Genomic DNA, 19,136 nt, shown 5'->3' with positions numbered 1-19,136 from the left:
GGGACTAGTGTCAGTGCATTCAGTATTCAGGTAAGTATGTTTTCTCTGAGAGAAGCTGTAGAATTTTTCAGCAGATGTTAAAGCATGAGGTTAGAGTTTCTACTCCAAACATTATCAGTGGTGGATTACTAACTCAGTCACCTTAAACGCCAACAAACCCAATTATTGCCTCAAGACTGATATTGCCAGAATTTCCTACTTCTGTGAATCCTTCAACTGTAGCAGATTTGATGATCTGTAGTCTTTGCATACCTTAGTAAACCGGCTATTTTGTATGCTAGTTCAGTGTTGATTTCACACACCTAACTTCCTTCGGTTTCCCCTTTTAATTGCCAAGTACTAAGTTTGTGTTAGTGCTTCTTAGGCTATTATACTTCAGTTTTCTTGATTAGTCTCCATATGTCTTAGGATAATAGTTCCACAATATTAATGTAATATATGCAGTCCTCTTTATGCTGAATTATGCTGCAAAGTCTGAGTTATGAACTTCAGATGATGTAACTGGAAAAACTGTATTTTCTTTCTAACTTTCTAATTCTTTACAGACATAAAGATTCTGATGAATCAAAATAGTCAGGGATGTAGCAGCAATCTTGCTATGATATAGGACTGAGTTGATAATAAGAATTTGTTTAGCTATTGTATGAAAACATAGTTTTCTTTCCTTATACTTGTCTGCCAACCCTTTTGTTAAGACGGAGAAATGAAGCTCCTGTTTCTGTTCCTGTTTTCTAGGGATTCCTAATAAATTCAAAACCAGAGAATGCGTGTGAGCCTATAGCCCCACCTCCGCTGAAAGACAACTCATCCAGTGCTTTTATTGTGTTAATTCGAAGGCTCGAGTGCAACTTTGATATCAAGGTAAGATTTTTTTTTTTTAAATTTTTTTTTTCCATCTCTGTTTCAACGTCTTAAAGAATTTACTGGTGCTTCAGAAAAATATCTATAGCTAACAGCAGGATAGATACTGATGTGAAATGTACACATCAGTATATGATGTGTACATTTGATGTAGTTTAAGATTACCTGCTTGTGAGCCAGCTTACGTGGCAAATAAAGATGACGGATGCTGCAGTTTTATAATAGAAAGCATTCAGTAGCAATATCGGCTTTTCTTGCCAGTTAGACCCTTTGCTGCCAGGGATCACAGGGGAGATTAGGGAATGGAGATAACATAAAAGCACCCAAAATCTGCAAGCCACTTTCCTGATTTGTTCTTGTGGCTCACGCTGAGACCCCATGAACAATGGTAGTGTCACAGTTGGTTGATGGGGAGAGGAGATAGTGTACTGCTGGGAAGAAACAGGCACAAGTGGCAGGATGGGAATGTTTTTAAACAGGTACAACAGCTAGAGGTTATATTATTAAGTATTTATATTATAAAAATTTTGACCTGCGGCTGAAGTGGAGTATTCTCGGTGTTATTTTAAAAATACAAAATTAGAATTATTTGTGTTTGGCTAGAATATATGGTTTTCTTGAAAATGACCCTAATATATGGGGCAGCAAAGGATGTCTTAAGGAAAACAGAGGTCTTCAATTTGTTGTTGACTTTCATGAACTAAAAGGAGATCCAATCCTATTTGCTGCTATGTGGTATGTTCAGTTATGTGGTATTGTGGTTAAACATGTAAATTCTACCCAGACTGTAGATTCCAGCTGTAGAGGCAGCCTCACTGCTCATGTAGTCCACCTTCACATCAAGCTCAGAAATGTCACATACTTTGTATTGTGAATCCTGTCACTGTGTGTGTATATGGCTTAGTGGGAAAAGGAAGGGCAAATGACTTGTCTTTTTCATGTCCTCTTTGCCTATCTAATTGCTGCCCCTAAACCGATGGGACAGTATTACTGTGAAAGACACTGTTAAAGGAACAGGTCAGAATTTTTCTAGTGGAATACATTTTTAATCAGAAATACAGCTTGATCACTGAAAACAACTTGCTTTGTTGAAGAAGTCGGCGTTATGACTGTGCCTTCAGCTTTTTTACTCTGGTGCTAAACCAGAAAAATCACACCTCTGTTGCTGGTCACAGAATTCTGAGATTCTGGGAAGCTTTGAAAAGCTGCTCAGCTAAAGGCAAGAATCAAGCAGGGGGAAGATGTGCAGAATTGCTTTTCCACGTAGCTGTCAACTTAGTAAATGTGAACTCTTGTATTTTAATTTTGCACATCATGATTTGCCACACACAGTCAATGAGTGTTCCTTGTAGAAAATGGAAGATTTGTACATTAGCATTGAGGGATTTCCGTGGTCAGTTCTTTAAGGATTAAATCACACTAGCTCTATATGTAAGCATTTTTTGGTTATGTTTTATATTTCATGTCATATCCATGGAAAAGTGGATTCCCACACATTTCTTTATTAGACAAAGAGCAAGGTAGAAAGTGGATCAGAAGTTCCAAGGTGAGCGTGGGTACCTATGTACTCACTGGCCAGTGAATTCACTTTTACGTTATGTTGTTAATAGTATTGCAATATTGCATTATATAATTTCATACATACTACAGGATCTTGCTTTGAAGTTTCTGCCAGGAAGTGGCGTGTGCACTGAGATGTGAGCTATATTACATATCAGTTACTTGACTGACAGGATGCAGATTTTAACAAAAAATGGAGTTTATTTGAAAGTCCCATCTCTCCTTCTGTTTTACATTGAAAACTACAAATACAGGTGCATAGCCGTTTCTTGATTTTATTATGTATCAATCTTTACTAGGCCAGAAACCGTCTCTTCTTCCCTTCCATCTCTCTTAGCATCTAGAGATTTCTTAGAGGAAAAATTATGTCACAGTAGGAGAAGGGTAAAGGCTGGAAGCAAGTAGAAGCAGTTCAGAGCCATTTGGAATGTGTCTTCTCACTTGTTATAACTGATTTTTACTGTTGTTTGTGTTGGTGACCAGTGTGGGAAGGGACTCGTCAAGAGAGGGTGGTGCTGTGCTTTCAACTCCTACATAATTACAATACTAATTTCTCAAGCCTGCATTTAGGGTCTGGTCATCAGTGACTCTGAAATACGTTGTTGACATCATGTAGGAAGCATCACATATTTTCTGCCTACATAAAAGGTTTGTTCAGCAAAATAAGCATCATGTAAAATTGTGCTACATATGTAAAAACTTATTAGAATGGTCTGGGATTATATGTAATTTAAGTAAATGATACCTCGCTATATTACAGCTGCGTCTTTAGGCACAAAAGCCAGCAAATACATCATTAAACATTACATCGTTTTATGGATGCACTATGGATATTTTCTGTAGTGATGTAATATTGGCCAAACTCCCAACCATGCATTTATATTTACGTCTAAAACGGATTGATTTATTTTTTTTAAATATTGGGATTTCTCGAGGTGTCTGCATTTTCCAATAACATTGTTCTGCTGTTTGCAGTATAGCTATTAGGAATATGGGGAGAGAATCTGAATTGATGGCACTCTGAGGCGTGTAACTGTGGAGTAAAGAGTTGATTGTCATTTTCTTATAGTAGAAAGTTACTATGCAATAAGAAATCACTTCCTGAAGCTGTACCATCCTGCTTAGATATATCTTCAAAATGGGTTCATGCTTCGGTTTTGGTGCACAATTAATGTTTTTGTCTTTGGGGCCCTGGGTAGCAAGGGTGAAGTTGCAACTCACAATATAATTGAACAGGCAGTTGCTACTGCTTTTGGCAGGGTGTCGTTAAGCCTGTGCTCATTCATGATAGCTTGTGCAGAAGGTGCCTGGCTGTGGTTGTGTTAATGTCACGCTTTACTCGAGTAACCCTGTGTCAACTGAATATCTTGTAGGCGTATTTATGTGTGGTTTTACACAAACACCATCATTTTATAATCCAATAATTAAACAAAAAGGGCCTATGTTACAAGTAAGTAGCAAAAGTGTGTAAGGAACTAAAACATTTCCTTAGTAATAAGTATTATTTACTACCTGCCCTGAAGGACATATTTCAATGTATAATGGACAGTTAATAAACACCTATTCAGGACATGATGTTAAAGAAATAAAACAAGCAAACAAAAAACCCTAATACTACATAGAAACTGTCACTAATTACCATCGCACATTTATATGGGTATGAAGCTTAAGAACCTGTGCTAACCAGGGAGCTTTAAAGCTCAGATCACTCAATAAAATTTTGTATTCCTTTCCTCAGTTCCAACACTTGGTAATTTGTGATGTGTGTTGTCCGTGATGACTCCATTACTGCTGTTCTGTGTCACAAGCTCAGATATGTAGATGTTCAATGCTTTTAATCCTTTCCTTGTCTTACTTTTGACTGTTTTATTTAAAATTCTCATGCCTTTTTTCTTCTTTGCCTATTTTTGCTGTTGTGCAGCATGCAAGAAGGCTTCGTATTTCAAGCTTGACCTAGAGAACCTTTTTTTAGAATAATCAGTGGAAGTTTTCCAGCTTTACAACTCATGTTCCTCATTATTGTTTGTCTCTTGAGAAGAGAAATTGGGAGTGTATGTGCATGTATGTGTACATATACATATATTTTTCCCCTCCCCTAACTTTGAGGGTAGAGATCTTGAAAAAGAGCACCAGGGTTTTCGCCTGGGTTTTTCAGATCTGGTGATGATAGTCTGCTGTAAAAGAGAGATAGTGGTGATTTCTTGGTGAATTAGTGTAGGACGGGGTTCCATAAGACTTGTTTGTAAGGGTGGTGCTGTAGTTGGTATTTGTTGACTGATTAATAAAGCTGTTGTGATGCCATAGTATCTGAATGCTGCAACTGTTTTCCAGTTTCAAAGATATTTAAAGCTGTGATCTTTTGTTCAGTTGTACTTAATGGATGTTTGTTTGCCCTTTACGTAAATATGTATTTGCATTACAGTTTCCTTAAATAAATACATGCATCTAAGTGGAAATAAAAGCTATCACCATGTCCCATACTAGCTCAATTCAGAGCAAGTCTATCCAGCTATAGCCAAGCTTACTGTGTAGTTTTAAACAGGAGTTCAATACAGGATGAAACCCAAATGTTCCTCAAGGTTCTGTAGTACTTTTTGCATCTTGTGATGAGTTTTTATACTGTTGTGGATGCATTAGAAGCAATAACTAAGTTACAACTATTCATCTGAGATATGTTTACATTAGTGATAGTCGCTGCAGCAAATGCCATTTACATGGACCTTAGGCTTTGCTTGTATTGACAAAAAAGCTAGTATATATCAGAAATGTAACTGGTACACAATATATTTGTAGTTTTGTACCCATATTTATAATTTCGTACTTTTCCTTGAGAAAGCTTCTGATACCTGGCCTGTCAAGTAAGATATTTCCACATCTCTAAAGGCACAGAAAAGATACTACTCGTGACTTCATGAGCTATCAAGTGGTAATTTCTAGTTTACCAAAGTAAGTTAGTGCCTTTATTTTCAGTTATGATTAAATATTATTTTTATCTATCCATAGAAAGTTTTTAATCCTGTTTTTAATATATGTAAAAACTGTCTGTCTGCAGTCAATATTAAATTATTTTTCTGGAAAAATAACATGATTACATGAGTGTAAGAATAATTACAGGATTTTGTTTTGAAAGGTGACACTTGTTTTATAAGTGCAAATTATGTTGTGCTAGTATTTATAACTTCCTGGAAGTGTACCTTGTCTTAGAGGGAACAGACAGGTTACTGTATTTTGAAGCAGTAGTATTTCTAATAAGTATTTTGTATGGCTTACAGGTTTTAAATGCACAGAGAGCTGGATACAAGGCAGCTATAGTTCACAATGTTGATTCTGATGACCTCATAAGCATGGGATCCAACGACAGTAAGTACAGGTATCACTTCTTCTCTCCTGTTTGAAGATCATTTCACCCACTAGAGTGTACAGTATTAAAATCAGTATAAAGTATTATGATGAACTCTCACTTAAAAAAAAACAAAAAACACCAAAAAAACCCAAAACAACAAAACCACCACCACCAACAAAAAACCAGAAAAAAAACCACCCCAACCAGAAATCCTCCTGCTTTTAACATTTTAAAATGGGAGATGTTCATATAAGAACATATATGTATACTTGTGTATTATTTGTGGCATTAAGTTTGTACATTCTCTGAGTGTTTCTTTTGTTTTTCCTTAAAATTTTAGTTCAACTGTTCTGGGTTAAATGGTTAAATTTATGAGATAGATTTGTATGACTGATGTGGAGAATAGCTGATGTGTTGTTAATTAAGTAGAAATATAGGAAAAGTAAAAAAACTCTACTCTTTTGGAAGGAAATCAAACTTTAAAATACGACTTTTTAGTATTTGTTAGTGGTTCCATTTTGTTGCTGCACTGTTGTGTACATTTTTCTGTTCCATTGGACAAATGGATTCTAATTTCATATGAATATATATTACATTTACATATTTTCAGCTTTTCAGTTGGAAAAAGAATGTTTAGAGACCAGTGTGCCATTTTCTGATTTATTCTGATGCTATTTGTTCTGATTTTAACCTTTCATGGAGTGAATATGTTCAGAACATCTTGTAATCTAGCCAAAATGTTGGTTTTGCTTTATGGTATGTGTTTTTTGTCTATAGTGCTGTTCGACTTTCTTTGTGGCATTTTTTAATTTTGTCCAGTTTATGAGCTTGCTCAGTATGGAACAAGAACATAAATGAGAAAAAAAAAGTCTTTCCAAGTGGAAACACCATTGAGTAAACTAGGAAATGAACTTTCAGCAAACTAAATGGCAGCTGAGTAGTCCAAAAAGCTATGTGAAAGTGGTTTTAATGAATTCCCAACCTGTGCGAATCTTATTTTCAGGTTTAGAATGTAGAACAAGTTCACAACAAATGCAGGCTTGGGTACTGTGAGGTGACATTAAGCCATGTATGCTTTTGCCTTGGGGAACCTGAATGCTTTGATATTGGCTAAACTCAAGATACTTTGACCCTTAAGTGTGAAGCGTAAGTAAGGGGTGCAAATCAGTATAAAGTGAAGCTGAGGAGAAGGTTTTCTAGAATATGGGATTTATCTTTCAATAATTTTTCATTTGTGCTGCATCTTTTGAGCTTATTGCCTTCACTGGTAAGCAGAGAAGGGGGAGACAGTTCCATCCAGTTTCTTGAGACTGAAATAAAGATGTGGGATTTGTTCATTCTCTTTTTTCTTCTTTTTGACCTTTTCTAGCCACAGCTGTTTCCAGTGTGTTCACTTATGTTTAGGGTGAAAAGGAGGGAAGAAAGATTAATTAAAATTTACAGTACCAGATCACAAAATCGTATAAGTTGCCAGAAATTCTGGAAATCAATGGTACTGTGTGACTTTATCAAGTCTCTGAGTAAGAATGATGTTCTGGTCAAACTTGCCCTGATGCCTCTTTTGTTTTTTTTTGTCAAAATATTTTCGTTTTATGCTCCCTTTAAATATTTCATTAAGAATTTTGATTTCTATACCTGCAATAAAGTCCCTAAATGTTTGGTAGGAAAAATAATACCACTTCTTATATGATGTAAAGATGTAGCATGCATGTGCATCAGTCTGTATGTCATTATGTTAAAATGCGGCTTCATGTTGCGATAGTCTCATAATGTTCAAGTGTTGGTCTTGAGTACCCATAGAGTGTCTGCGTAATAGTAGTTTTATTTTCCTGCTTTTTTTAATACAGTTGAGGTTTTAAAGAAGATTGACATTCCTTCTGTCTTTATTGGCGAGACGTCAGCTAATTCTCTTAAAGAAGAATTTACTTACGAGAAGGGGTAAGTTACCTCACATGCAGCTATGTTATTCCTGGCATTAAATCATTGCCTCTTTTTAATACTTATGGATTTAAAATAGCATGTTGTGATGACAGAGGCTTTAGGTATTCCAGGTGAAACCTTGTGCCTGAGAGCAGTGGGCAGAAATAATTTTAAAAATTAATATAAATTGCTTTCCTGCAAGAGGGTTACCATATATTTATCAAATGTTACTCCTTTCATTTTCATATAGCATTAAACATATGAGTTTAGCTAACGATCTAATGTTTGTGAGAGCATGCGTATTTCAGATCTAAGGGTGTGTTCTTTTTACAATGTATGCCACTTCCCATTGAAGTCAGATGCTGGTCTTTTATTAAAGGATAATTTTTTTAATAGTTCTAGAACAAGTCAGAGATTACTTCCTATGCTAGGTGAATCTGCAGGATGCATTTAAGATGATTCCAGTGGGGTGCATGATTAGGTTTGCAGTGCTTCTGTTCTGCTTTTAAGTTTAAAACTTTAAAAAGAAAAGCATTGTGAGAACAAAATGGTTAATACCTTGAATAGGGTGGAAAAGGAGGTGTGTTTTGTATTATTAGTCTAATGATCTTGCTTCTTCAGGTCTCTCTGATGTCCTTTCACTAAATTAATCAGAACTAGATTGTGTCATTCTTAAGTAGACACCTTGCTGATGAAACTACTTGATAAGTACAGTGTGGTTCCACATGAGTAGTGGTTATAGAACTACTAACGCTTTTATACATTGTACCTTCTCAGGTGTTTCTGACTGCTAGTGCCTACAGAATAATAATGGGAGTTTACTTCCCTAAGTATCAATAAGTACTAGTATTCAGATATCCAGTTGCTAGCATCCGTGCCAGGTTCTCTAGGAAGACTTTTTGGTTACTGTACTGTAATTTATTGACTCTCCAGAGGACAAAGGGTGCACTTTACCATGCTTCATGATTTGAAACTAAACCTCCCATATAAACCAAAGTGTTTTAGTAGGTAAGAATGATTCCACAGTATCTTTTGATAGTCATGTTATATTTTTCTTATTCTGCTATCAAAGCAGCTATGAGGTGGTTTTCCTGGTTGCTTTAGGTTTATTTATGATTGAAGTCAGTAAATAGTCTTAACTCCAAAAATGTTCTAAGAAATATTTTTTTATCCTTTAACTTAATTGGCTTTACATTATGTGGGTATCAGCTGAATTTTCTATGTTGTTGTGCACGGGTAGGTATGCCTTTAGTGTGTCTAGCAATAACCTTTTATTTTAATGGTTTTTTTCATTGTATTTATTTTTTAATTCATTGTTCATTAAATTCCAACCTATTTAGAAAGTGTTATCTTTTTCTCCCCACAGTGGCCATGTTGTGTTAATCCCAGAGTTCAGTCTTCCTTTGGAGTACTACTTAATCCCTTTCCTAATAATAGTAGGGATCTGTCTTATTCTCATCGTCATATTTATGGTAAGTTCCTTCTTCTAATAACGTTTTTTTTCTTTCAAACAAATCATCATAGAACTGTCACTTACTGAAGTTAAATGAAGGGATACAGTAAAGGAACAGCGAAAGCTTTGTGTACTGTACATACCTGTACCATGCTTACCTGTAATCCTTTATTTTCTCAGTACAATAAACAGGTGCAGAATTTTGGCAAAGGGATATCAGGAGCCCTTAGGATATTCTACCTGGCATACAATTACTTACAAAGAATTGTCCTCACGGCTATTCTTCCACTGCTTTCTTTTTCGCCCCATAAAGAATGACCTGTCCTTATGCTCTCATACACTGAGAGTGTGTCCCGCTTTACCAAACTTGTACTGCTTAATAAACGTTAATTCCACTGTTCCACAGTGCAGGTCTCACCGTTTTTTACTGCAGGTATAGTAATCAGTCAGCAAGCTCAGAACCTGTTACAGCATATAGCATATATCTTACAGCATATACATTACCTATAGAGGTTCTCAGTTGGGCATGTCTGCTACAAAAGGTAAAATAGCATAGCTATGTATTATATATTATTTCAGAGTACTTAGCATCCCACTTTTTGGGATCTCTGCTCATCTCTGACCAATTTATTATTTTACCTTTTGATAAAAATCAAGTAATGCATCAACTGTTCTATAACATTTTCTTAAAATATTTCTTTCTGTGTTAGTGTTTTTTGCACTGCAAGGTAGTATTTCATTGACAATCCTGGGCACATTTGGCACAATCAAAATTGCAGCAGCTCTGAAAACAAAGCAGAAGTGATCAATTAGAGACGATGTAAAAGTCACCAATGCTTTGTCTGACCTTCTGGTGATCACCTTGATCATAGAGGACTTTGTCTCAGTTAATTAGGTGAATGTATAGCCTTATCATTGTATCCTGAAGGTCAGCAGTTTGAGATAAGGAGAGATGGTATTTCTAAAGGAGAGCGGTCACCAGGGATAATACTATGCAAACATCTGTTGTTCTGAGACCATCGGTATTCCAACTTGAGCTTCACTAATATTCTGCTTATAGTGCACCTAAGTTGAAAATGCAAACAAAATATTGGTTATCTAAGAAATGGAATGAAGAAGGCTATGAAAGGGACTGTAGCATCATTTTGAATATCATAAGTACTGGCTTTGCACCCTACCAAAATATGGTGTGAAGCGCTGATCCGTCATTTTTCAGAAAGATACCGATTAGGGAATGAAGAGAAAGGCATTAAGAATAGTTAGGGGGTCTCTTATTTAAAAAGCGGTTTAGAAGGTTACCATTGAAGAGAAAACCAATGAAGGAGGGGGGACATATGAAAACTGTAATCATGAGGAGTGTGAGCTTGACTTTTATCATGACCAGCACTGGAAATTCAGAAGTAAGAGGTGTTTTTTACTCTGGGGATATTTCTTCATATTTCGCTTCAGAGTTTTTCACCAGTTCTGCTACTTTTGGTTTTAGATGATAAGTTAGTTGCAAAACTTCCTTATGGACTTTAGTGCTGTCATCTTCAGGTCAAAAAATGAAATAAATTACAGATTAATTTGCACCAATCACTTTAGCAAGGAACTATAGAGTCATGTAACAAACAAGGCTAATCCCACTGAAAAGCCACCTCTCGTTAGAATTGCAGGTGTTGCCCTCACTATGAAAACAGCAGTTTTCTGCATCAAAAGTGGCATTACAAATGTTATAGGAGTGAGCTAAACAAATTTGTAGTGTTTGTCTTTAGGGCATAAGTGAGTTCTCTTAGCAGAAGCCGTAGAATCACAGAATGGTTTGGGTCGGAAGGGAGCTTTAAAAATCATCTTGTCGTCCTGTCCAACCACCATCATCAGCAGGGACATCTTTCACTTTCAAGGTCATGTCCAACCTGACCTTGAACACTTTTGATGGTGAGGCATCCACAACTTCACTGGGCAACCCGTACCAGTGTCTCACCACCCGCATCATAAAAACTTTCTTCATTATATCCAATCTAAATATACTGTTTTTCATAGATACTGATTCTTTTCAATTTACCTTTTAAGAGCTGGATCTTTTTGTATCAGCATGCTGATACTCTGAATTAAAACAATTTTTTACTTAATGTGTGAATTTGAGAGTTCCAGATTCCAAATAAAATACATAGGGAAGAACCATCTGTACAATCTGAAAAGAATAAACAGATGCTAGGTAGGATTAGCTGTGAGAAGGGGAAATAAACATTTGGTGAGGAAAATTTCAGGCATTTAAACTCGTCTCCAATTTCCTTGCTTATGCACTGTGAGGAAATGTAAAAAGGGGCATGTCTGTAAACTATGATTAAGAATTTATTTTTCCAAATATGTCCCAGTTATAAAAGCAAAGGCTTTGAGACACCTGAATTTCTCTTCTGTTAGTGTCAATAGGTAGTCAGTGCTAAAATGAATGGTTCTTTCCATGTCTTAGAATCACATTGTAGAGGAAAACCAGACAGGAACCAGGAGAAAATTATATTGTATTTCTGCAAGTCAGGGTTACCTATACTATGTATTTGGGACAGATGTTTGGAGGGTTTTGAAAAGAGGTTATATGTTGGAAATGCCAAAATCCATCTACACGGCTCATGTTAAACTGAGAGGGGGGGAAAAAAAGGGGAGAGGTATTTGAAAGCGTTTTCCAGAGTGTAGTACAGGTTCGAAGGGGGAACAGGAATAAATCAGGCTCACTAGTGATAAGCTGTGGGGTGGCATGACAATGTTTGAGAGATGGTGTGCTGGTGAGGGCTTTCACTCTGCTCCATGAATCATAGAATCATAGAATCATTAAGGTTGGAAGAGACCACCAAGATCATCAAGTCCAACCGTCAACCCAACACCACCATGCCCACTAAACCATGTCCCTAAGCGCCTCATCTACCCGTCTTTTAAATACCTCCAGGGATGGTGACTCAACCACTTCCCTGGGCAGCCTGTTCCAATGTTTAACCACTCTTTCAGTAAAGACATTTTTCCTCACATCCAATCTAAACCTCCCCTGGCGCAACTTGAGGCCATTTCCTCTTGTCCTTTTGCCAGTTACTTGGGAGAAGAGACCGACACCCACCTCACTACAGCCTCCTTTCAGGTAGTTGTAGAGCGCGATGAGGTCTCCCCTCAGCCTCCTTTTCTCCAGGCTAAACAACCCCAGCTCCCTCAGCTGCTCCTCATAAGACTTGTTCTCCAGACCCCTCACCAGCCTCGTTGCCCTTCTCTGGACACGCTCCAACATCTCAACATCCTTCTTGTAGTGAGGGGCCCAAAACTGAACACAGTATTCGAGGTGCTGAACACAGTATTCGAGGTGCAATACTGAGTACATACTGAGTATACTGAGTACACTGGGGCACATCTGAAATCTGTGTACATTAACGCACACAGTATGAGGAATAAACAAGAGGAACTAGAAGCTTTGGCTGATTCCCAAAGCTACATCATCATTGGCATAGGTGAGACTTAGTCAGAAGAATCCTGTGATTTGGAGTGCTATGATGGACAGTTACAGGCTCTTTGGGAGAGATAGGCAGGACAGGCGAGGCAGAGGGTAGTACTGTGTGTAAAGGAGGGGTTGGACTGTACAGCACTTGCAGTTGGGGATGACATGGCTGAGAGCCTCTGGGTAAGGATTAGGGGAAAACCTAATAAAGTGGATGTTGTTGTTTCTTTTTTTTTTTTTTAACACCAATGATGGGCCCTGGGATGCCCGGAGCCCTGGGTTGGAGGACTGTGACTGGGGGAGTGATAAGCTCCCAATTGACTTTTGAACTTGTACGGGATTTGCTGCTGCAACTAAAAGCACATAGGTCTGTGGAGCCTGATGGGGTTCATCCCAGGGTACTGAAAGAGTTGGCCGATGTTATTGTGAGACATCTCTCAGTTATTTGTCAACAATCTTGGGAATTTGGAGGGGTCCCAGTTGACTTGAACCTAGCAAATGTTATTTGCCCTGTTCTCAAGAAGATGAAAACAGAACACCCTGGTAATTTTAGGCCTGTCAGCCTCACTTCATTGCCTGGTAAAATTATGGAGAAAATTATTCTGGGAGTTACTGAAAAACACTTGAAAGACAGTGTGGTCATTGGTCAAAGCTAACATGGATTCATGAAGGGAAAGTCAGTCCTTACTAACTTAATATCCTTTTATAAAAAGTTACCCTCCTAGTGGATGAAGGGAAGGCAGTGGATGTGTGGGGTTGTGGGTTTTTGGGGTGGTTTTTTTTTTGGTTTCGGTTTTTTTTTAGCAAAGCTTTTGATACAGTCTTTTACAGTATCCTTCTGGACAAAATGTCCACCGTAAAGCTAGACATGTACACAATACGATGGGTGAACAATTGGCTGAGGGGTTAGGCTCAAAGAGTTGTAGTAAATGAGGTAACATCTGGCTGGCAGCCCGTCATTAGTGGTGCTCATCAGGGTTCATCTTCACGGCCAGTTCTTTTCAATGTTTCTATCAATGACCTGGACACAGGAGTTGACTGCACACTAAGTTTGCCAATGATACTAAATTAGGAGATGTTGCTTCCCTTGAGTGTAGAGAGGCCTTAACAGAGAGATCTTGATCGATTAGAGCACTGGACAATTAATTGGTGCAGTGAACTTGATCCCAGGGGGGTTCCAGGTTGGATTTGGTCCTCAGTCATTTGTGGTTTTGGCCCTGCTCCTTTCAGGAAATTTTGTTTTTTAACTAAGAAATGAATGTGAGACTCTGATTGTTACTAAGTATCTGAATTACAGCAGAAAAACTGCAGTTTATGCATACAGCTTATTGTTTAGCTGGGCTAAAAAGAGTCTGAACGAACAGTTTAGATCCAAATATACTTAAAAAGTGAAGCCAGGTGTGATGCAGAAGGAGAAATAAGTTTTATTTTGCCAAAACCAATTACAGTTTCAAATGGTCCTAATAATATTTGTCCATAATATACATCCGTTCATACTTTAAAAAAAATAATCTGTTGTGAAGTATATCAATGCCTTTCAGGGATTCCTAAAATGAGAGATATTAATGCTGTTTATAGTATTAATACTCTCTGTGTTTACCTTATCCACAGTGTAGGTAGGTGTAGAGCACCTCTGCAAATTTCAAAAGACTTGTTAGTGTGTATACTTTGGTTAAGGCCATTTTTTTTTGTTTGTTTGTCATCATATTTGAAAAAGAATGTCATATCACAGCTGTTAGAATTAGAAACCGAACAGAAATAGCATTAGGGACTATTAAGAAAACAGAAACAGAATCTTTAGTATAGTTGAAGACAGCAAGTAACTGTGGCTTGAAGTAACCCCTTTACTCCTCCCCAGACTACATCTAGATACTATGAAAACAGTTCTGATGAACATGGGAGTAATACTCTAAAAGAGCTGTAGTAATCTAAAACTGTAAGTAAACCCAGTCAAACTTAATGAACTGTGTTTTGCTCTGAAGTGTGCCATCCCACTACACATGGGCCTCGGTAGAGGATTGCAGCAATGGCCATTATTTTATATAGTGTGGACATATTTTTTTTTCCTCTTTCCTTTCCAAAAAAAGCTTGTGTATTTTCAGTTTCAAGTGCCATGGTCATCGAGAACATCCTTTAGGCTTGTTTGGCTTCGTCCTTGAGTCCAGGCAAGGGAAGAGGTGATTCAGTTTCAGCTGGGGTTCCCTTTTGACTAACTTACTGTGAAGACTCAAAAGTCAAAGCTTCTATTGTTCTTTTATTGTTTCAACTTACTGTTCATGTTGTCTTACTTATGTCTGTTTGCAGATCACAAAATTCGTGCAAGACAGACACAGAGCAAGAAGGAATCGTCTTAGGAAGGATCAGCTTAAGAAACTTCCTGTACATAAATTTAAGAAAGGCAAGTGGATCATTCTTTGTCTAACTAATTAGACCCCATTGTTTTTAACACCAAAAAACCTCTAAATTGAGGGGGGGTTGTAGTTTTGGAAATAATTTTGAGTACACTTGAAATAGATAGTAGAGTTTGGAGTGAAAACACACAAAAAGTTTGCCTTGACCTTGTTCTCACTGAAATAGAGGATTTCTGACATTTCTTTAATGGAAGCAGAGCAGACACCATATGCAGAGTGTGGCTGAGAATTAAAATGTTGCTTAATATACCACAAAATCAGTACAGAAATTCCACAAAACTTCCTTGTTGTGCTCTCATTAACAGTGACCACAGCAGTCAGTCACTGTGATGCATTATTTCCATTATTTGGAACTCCCACCTGGAGTACTGTGTCCGGCTCTGGAGTCCTCAGTACAAGAAGGACATGGACCTGTTGGAGCGGGTCCAGAAGAGGGCCATGAAAATGATCAGGGGGGTGGAACACCTCTGCTATGAAGAAAGGCTGAGAGAATTGGGGTTGTTCAGCCTAGAGAAGAGAAGGCTTCGGGGAGATGTTATTGCGGCCTTTTAGTACTTAGAGGGGGCTTGTAAGAAAGATGGGGACAAACTTTTTAGCAGGGCCTGTTGTGACAGGACAAGGGGTGATGGTTTTAAACTCAAGGAGGGTAGATTCAGGCTAGATATAAGGAAGAAATTTTTTACGATGAGGGTGGTGAAGCACTGGAATGGGTTGCCCAGAGAGGTGGTGGATGCCCCATCCCTGGAAGCATTCAAGGTCAGGTTGGATGGGGCTCTGAGCAGCCTGATTTATTTGAAGATGTCCCTGCCCACGGCAGGGGGGTTGGACTAGATAACCTTTAGAGCTCCTTTCCAACCCAAACAGTTCTGTGATTCTATGATTATTTGTCTGGAAACTGATAAATACTAGTGGCACATAAGTTGCCTGACATTGTAGAGACTATAAAACAAAACTGTCTTGTGGGTATAATTTACCTGCTTTTCCAGAGGAGTGGTCCTTCCATTCAATCACAATACTTCTGTGAGGGCAAGAGCAATTCAAATTTAATGCCAAAATACTTGCTCTTGTGATTCTTTGTAGTGATTAATTTTATGCAATATCTAATGACATGATGAGAAATAAAGCTGTAGTAAGTTATTTTATTCAACGAAATAGAAAAGCTGCCTTAAGTCCTTCTCTGTTGTAGTCTACTCCTTAACAGTAGAAAAAAATCTGCTACTTCTCCATTTTGTTTTTTAAATGTTTTGTTTTGTTACCATTTTACCATCTGATTGTTCATTCATACAAGCTATTGCAAGGTATGAGAAGAAAAGGTGGAAAAAATACTTAATTGAAATGATTGATTACTACATAATACATGTCAACAGAGAATGTATTTGCCGAGGCACAAAGACCATGTTAGGGGTTATGCCTGGATTCAAGGATAGAACCACTTACTGTTCTTTGCCCTTGATAAAGCCCGCCTGCATTATTAATGGCATTGCTCTCACTTTGTGCAAAGCAGATGTTCAATTTGAGCAGATACAGTATTTGTGCAATGTTAGTTCAGCCTCGGGGCGGGGGGGGAGGTAGGGAAAAAAAAAGTGTTTTCCTCTGCAGGGTTGACTGAACCTTGCTATAATGACCTATTGCTATGGATTTAAAATTAACTCTAAAAAATTATCTTAAGCCAATAAAGCTAATACTAGTTTTGTTTCCTCTTACTGATTCCCTATGAAATCTAATTAGAATAAAAATACAAACTAAATTATGTTGTACTTTAAAGAGAAATTTGCAAGGAAAAAGTTACTTCAAGAAAGTCAGTTAATGCCTTTTTCAGTTAATTGTGTTCATCTGTAATAACTATATTAGAATTACATGACTAGTAGCCAGTGTATGAAAATATCTTATTGCTGTCTTCCTCATTCTCCTTCCTCTTTACTTTTGCTGAATCTTGCACAATATGAATTGTCTGGAGCCCAGTCAGTCATTGTAAAGTAAACCTGGCTGTAAATATCCAGGTATCCACTGCATTCAGTGGCTTATGAAAAACAGAACAAAAAGCTTATTTTTTCAACTAGGATTTCAGTTTCTTTAAGCGAATGATCACTTTGGTTCTACTGCTATGAAATTAATCCCCTGCATTACTTTATTTAAATCCTTTTACTAAAAGGACAAAATTTGTCCCAGTACTTGGGTCTGTTACCTTTGGCAATTACAATAAAAATATATTGCTTCATGCTTTTTTGTGAAAAATAGGATTTCTCAAGACATTATTGCAAAATCAATTCACTTCAGTCGTCTTGATGATATATCCAAACAATCTTACCTTTTGCTTTGGAAGGATCGGTGAAAGTAACTCCTGTGGACTATAATCCTGTTCTTAGGAATGCTGGATTTTCTTTTGTCTCCAGTGTATCCTTAAAAATCTGTTCGTATTGAAACGTTAGTCAAATACTGAAGCTAAGATACTGGTTCTTCTCTTTCTTGCCCTGCTTTTTGTATCACGAATCACTGCCTAATAAATGGTTTCACTGTACTGTAAAAGGGTTTTTAAGGGAAAGCTGGCTTTAGTGGATTTCCAGAATCTAATAGGTTGATAGGGAAACGATGATGTAATGAAGATGATTGTTCTGTAGGGGTGATTGCATTCTGACATACCTAAAGAATTGTTAATGCAGAAAATGCATGAATCATCTCTAAATAGGATTTGAGTCAAATACCACTGTAACGCATGGGAATTTTTTACTAATTTCAGTAGGCTTTCGATCAGGCACTTAGCATTTCTGTAATGAGTAGAGAATGCAGTAACAAAAGATGTGGCATTGACTATCTTTGCAAAGTCCTAATCAACAAGCCTCGCCTTTGAATAATTCTACAGAATGTAACGTACGCTATATCAAAATGTCTTCTACACTGAAGGATTTTTGGGGCTGTTGTGTTGTGATCCCTTACAAAATGGATTACATTTTGGTCATACAAAAGTCAGTGGGAGTTGGTATCTTTTGTATGATGTCTTTATAACAAAAGTGAACACAGCAAAAGAGACAAGTCCATTTAATGTGCCTGTAATTTGATCATTAGCAAATCTGAGTGTTCTGAAGAATAATAGCTTAGAAAAAATATAGGTTAGAAATTTTGTGAATTGGTACGTATTGTAGAATTTATTTTCAGAAATAGATAACATTATTTCCAAGCTAGCTTAACTTTACGCTAAAATGGAATCTAGGCTAAGACTGAAAAGTTTTTTTTAGATCTCAACTGCAATGAAATTACACTGTAACCTCTCACTCCTGTAGAAAAGAAAATACCATCAATTTAGTGAAGATAGAATGCTGCAAAAGAAAGAGATGTGTGGGCATATTATTAAGAAATTAAAAATGAACGAAGAAATTTTTTTCTACATTGAGTATTGAAAGTTAGGATCTTAAATGAGTGGTTAGATACCTGATAAAGAATCCAGAATTTGGGAGTTGCTACATCCACAAGACTTCTAAAAATTGAGCTGTTTGGTTAGGTGTTTAAGTATGAAAGAAGAGCTTAACTTTAGACAGTCAGCTTTGAAATGCTTTATGTACACATGGAAAAAAGCCCCAACATATGTGACAAATAATAAGCTGTAAGAGTATGTGTCATTTTAAGGAAATACATATTTTTATCATGTGTATTGAATTTTTGTGTGCATATGTTTATATGCAGATTGATACATATGATTGAGCAGTAGTGGGAAATAGATGTATCTCAGTGCCTTTTAAAAATCTGCTCCAGAGTAAGTGCAGTTCCGCAGTTTACTGTGTATTCCTAAACTGTGGTTTTTTCCTCCCCTGCAAATGGGATTATAACTGATCTAATTACTGTTCATTACTGACCCATCTGCTTGACTGCACAGTACAGTTATGGTCTAATAGAGAAAACAAGTCATAAGGTCTACCAAAGTCTAGGCAATGTTATTTTTGCATTCTTCATTGTTCACAAGTACACATATGTGTATCCACATATGTGGATGGGTAACTGTGTTTCTGAAAATATTTTTTTTTTTAATTTATATGTGCCAAATAGAAGATAATTTTGCTTACTAAAGACTTCTCATACACCATTTATTTAAGCAAGATACTTTTATTTTGTAGCAGTTTCCATTCTTGCTCTTCCCCC

General features: G+C 37.1%; 1 protein-coding gene across 1 annotated transcript in view; it reads left to right on the top strand.

The window, feature by feature from the left end:
• Positions 1-19,136, top strand: part of RNF13 (ring finger protein 13) — a 45,920-nt gene that overhangs the window by 14,106 nt on the left and 12,678 nt on the right. Inside the window, exons 4-8 of the mRNA XM_009333974.1 lie at positions 736-861; positions 5,694-5,781; positions 7,612-7,702; positions 9,051-9,156; positions 14,899-14,992. Coding sequence (XP_009332249.1) covers positions 736-861; positions 5,694-5,781; positions 7,612-7,702; positions 9,051-9,156; positions 14,899-14,992 — 505 coding nt within the window. The remainder of the gene's footprint in view (positions 1-735; positions 862-5,693; positions 5,782-7,611; positions 7,703-9,050; positions 9,157-14,898; positions 14,993-19,136) is intronic.

The sequence above is a fragment of the Pygoscelis adeliae genome, unplaced genomic scaffold, assembly GCF_000699105.1.
Source record: "Pygoscelis adeliae isolate BGI_AS28 unplaced genomic scaffold, ASM69910v1 Scaffold241, whole genome shotgun sequence".
Lineage (NCBI taxonomy): Eukaryota > Metazoa > Chordata > Aves > Sphenisciformes > Spheniscidae > Pygoscelis > Pygoscelis adeliae.
The sequence above is the reverse complement of the archived record's forward strand: the minus strand, read 5'-3'. Positions and strand labels throughout refer to the sequence as shown.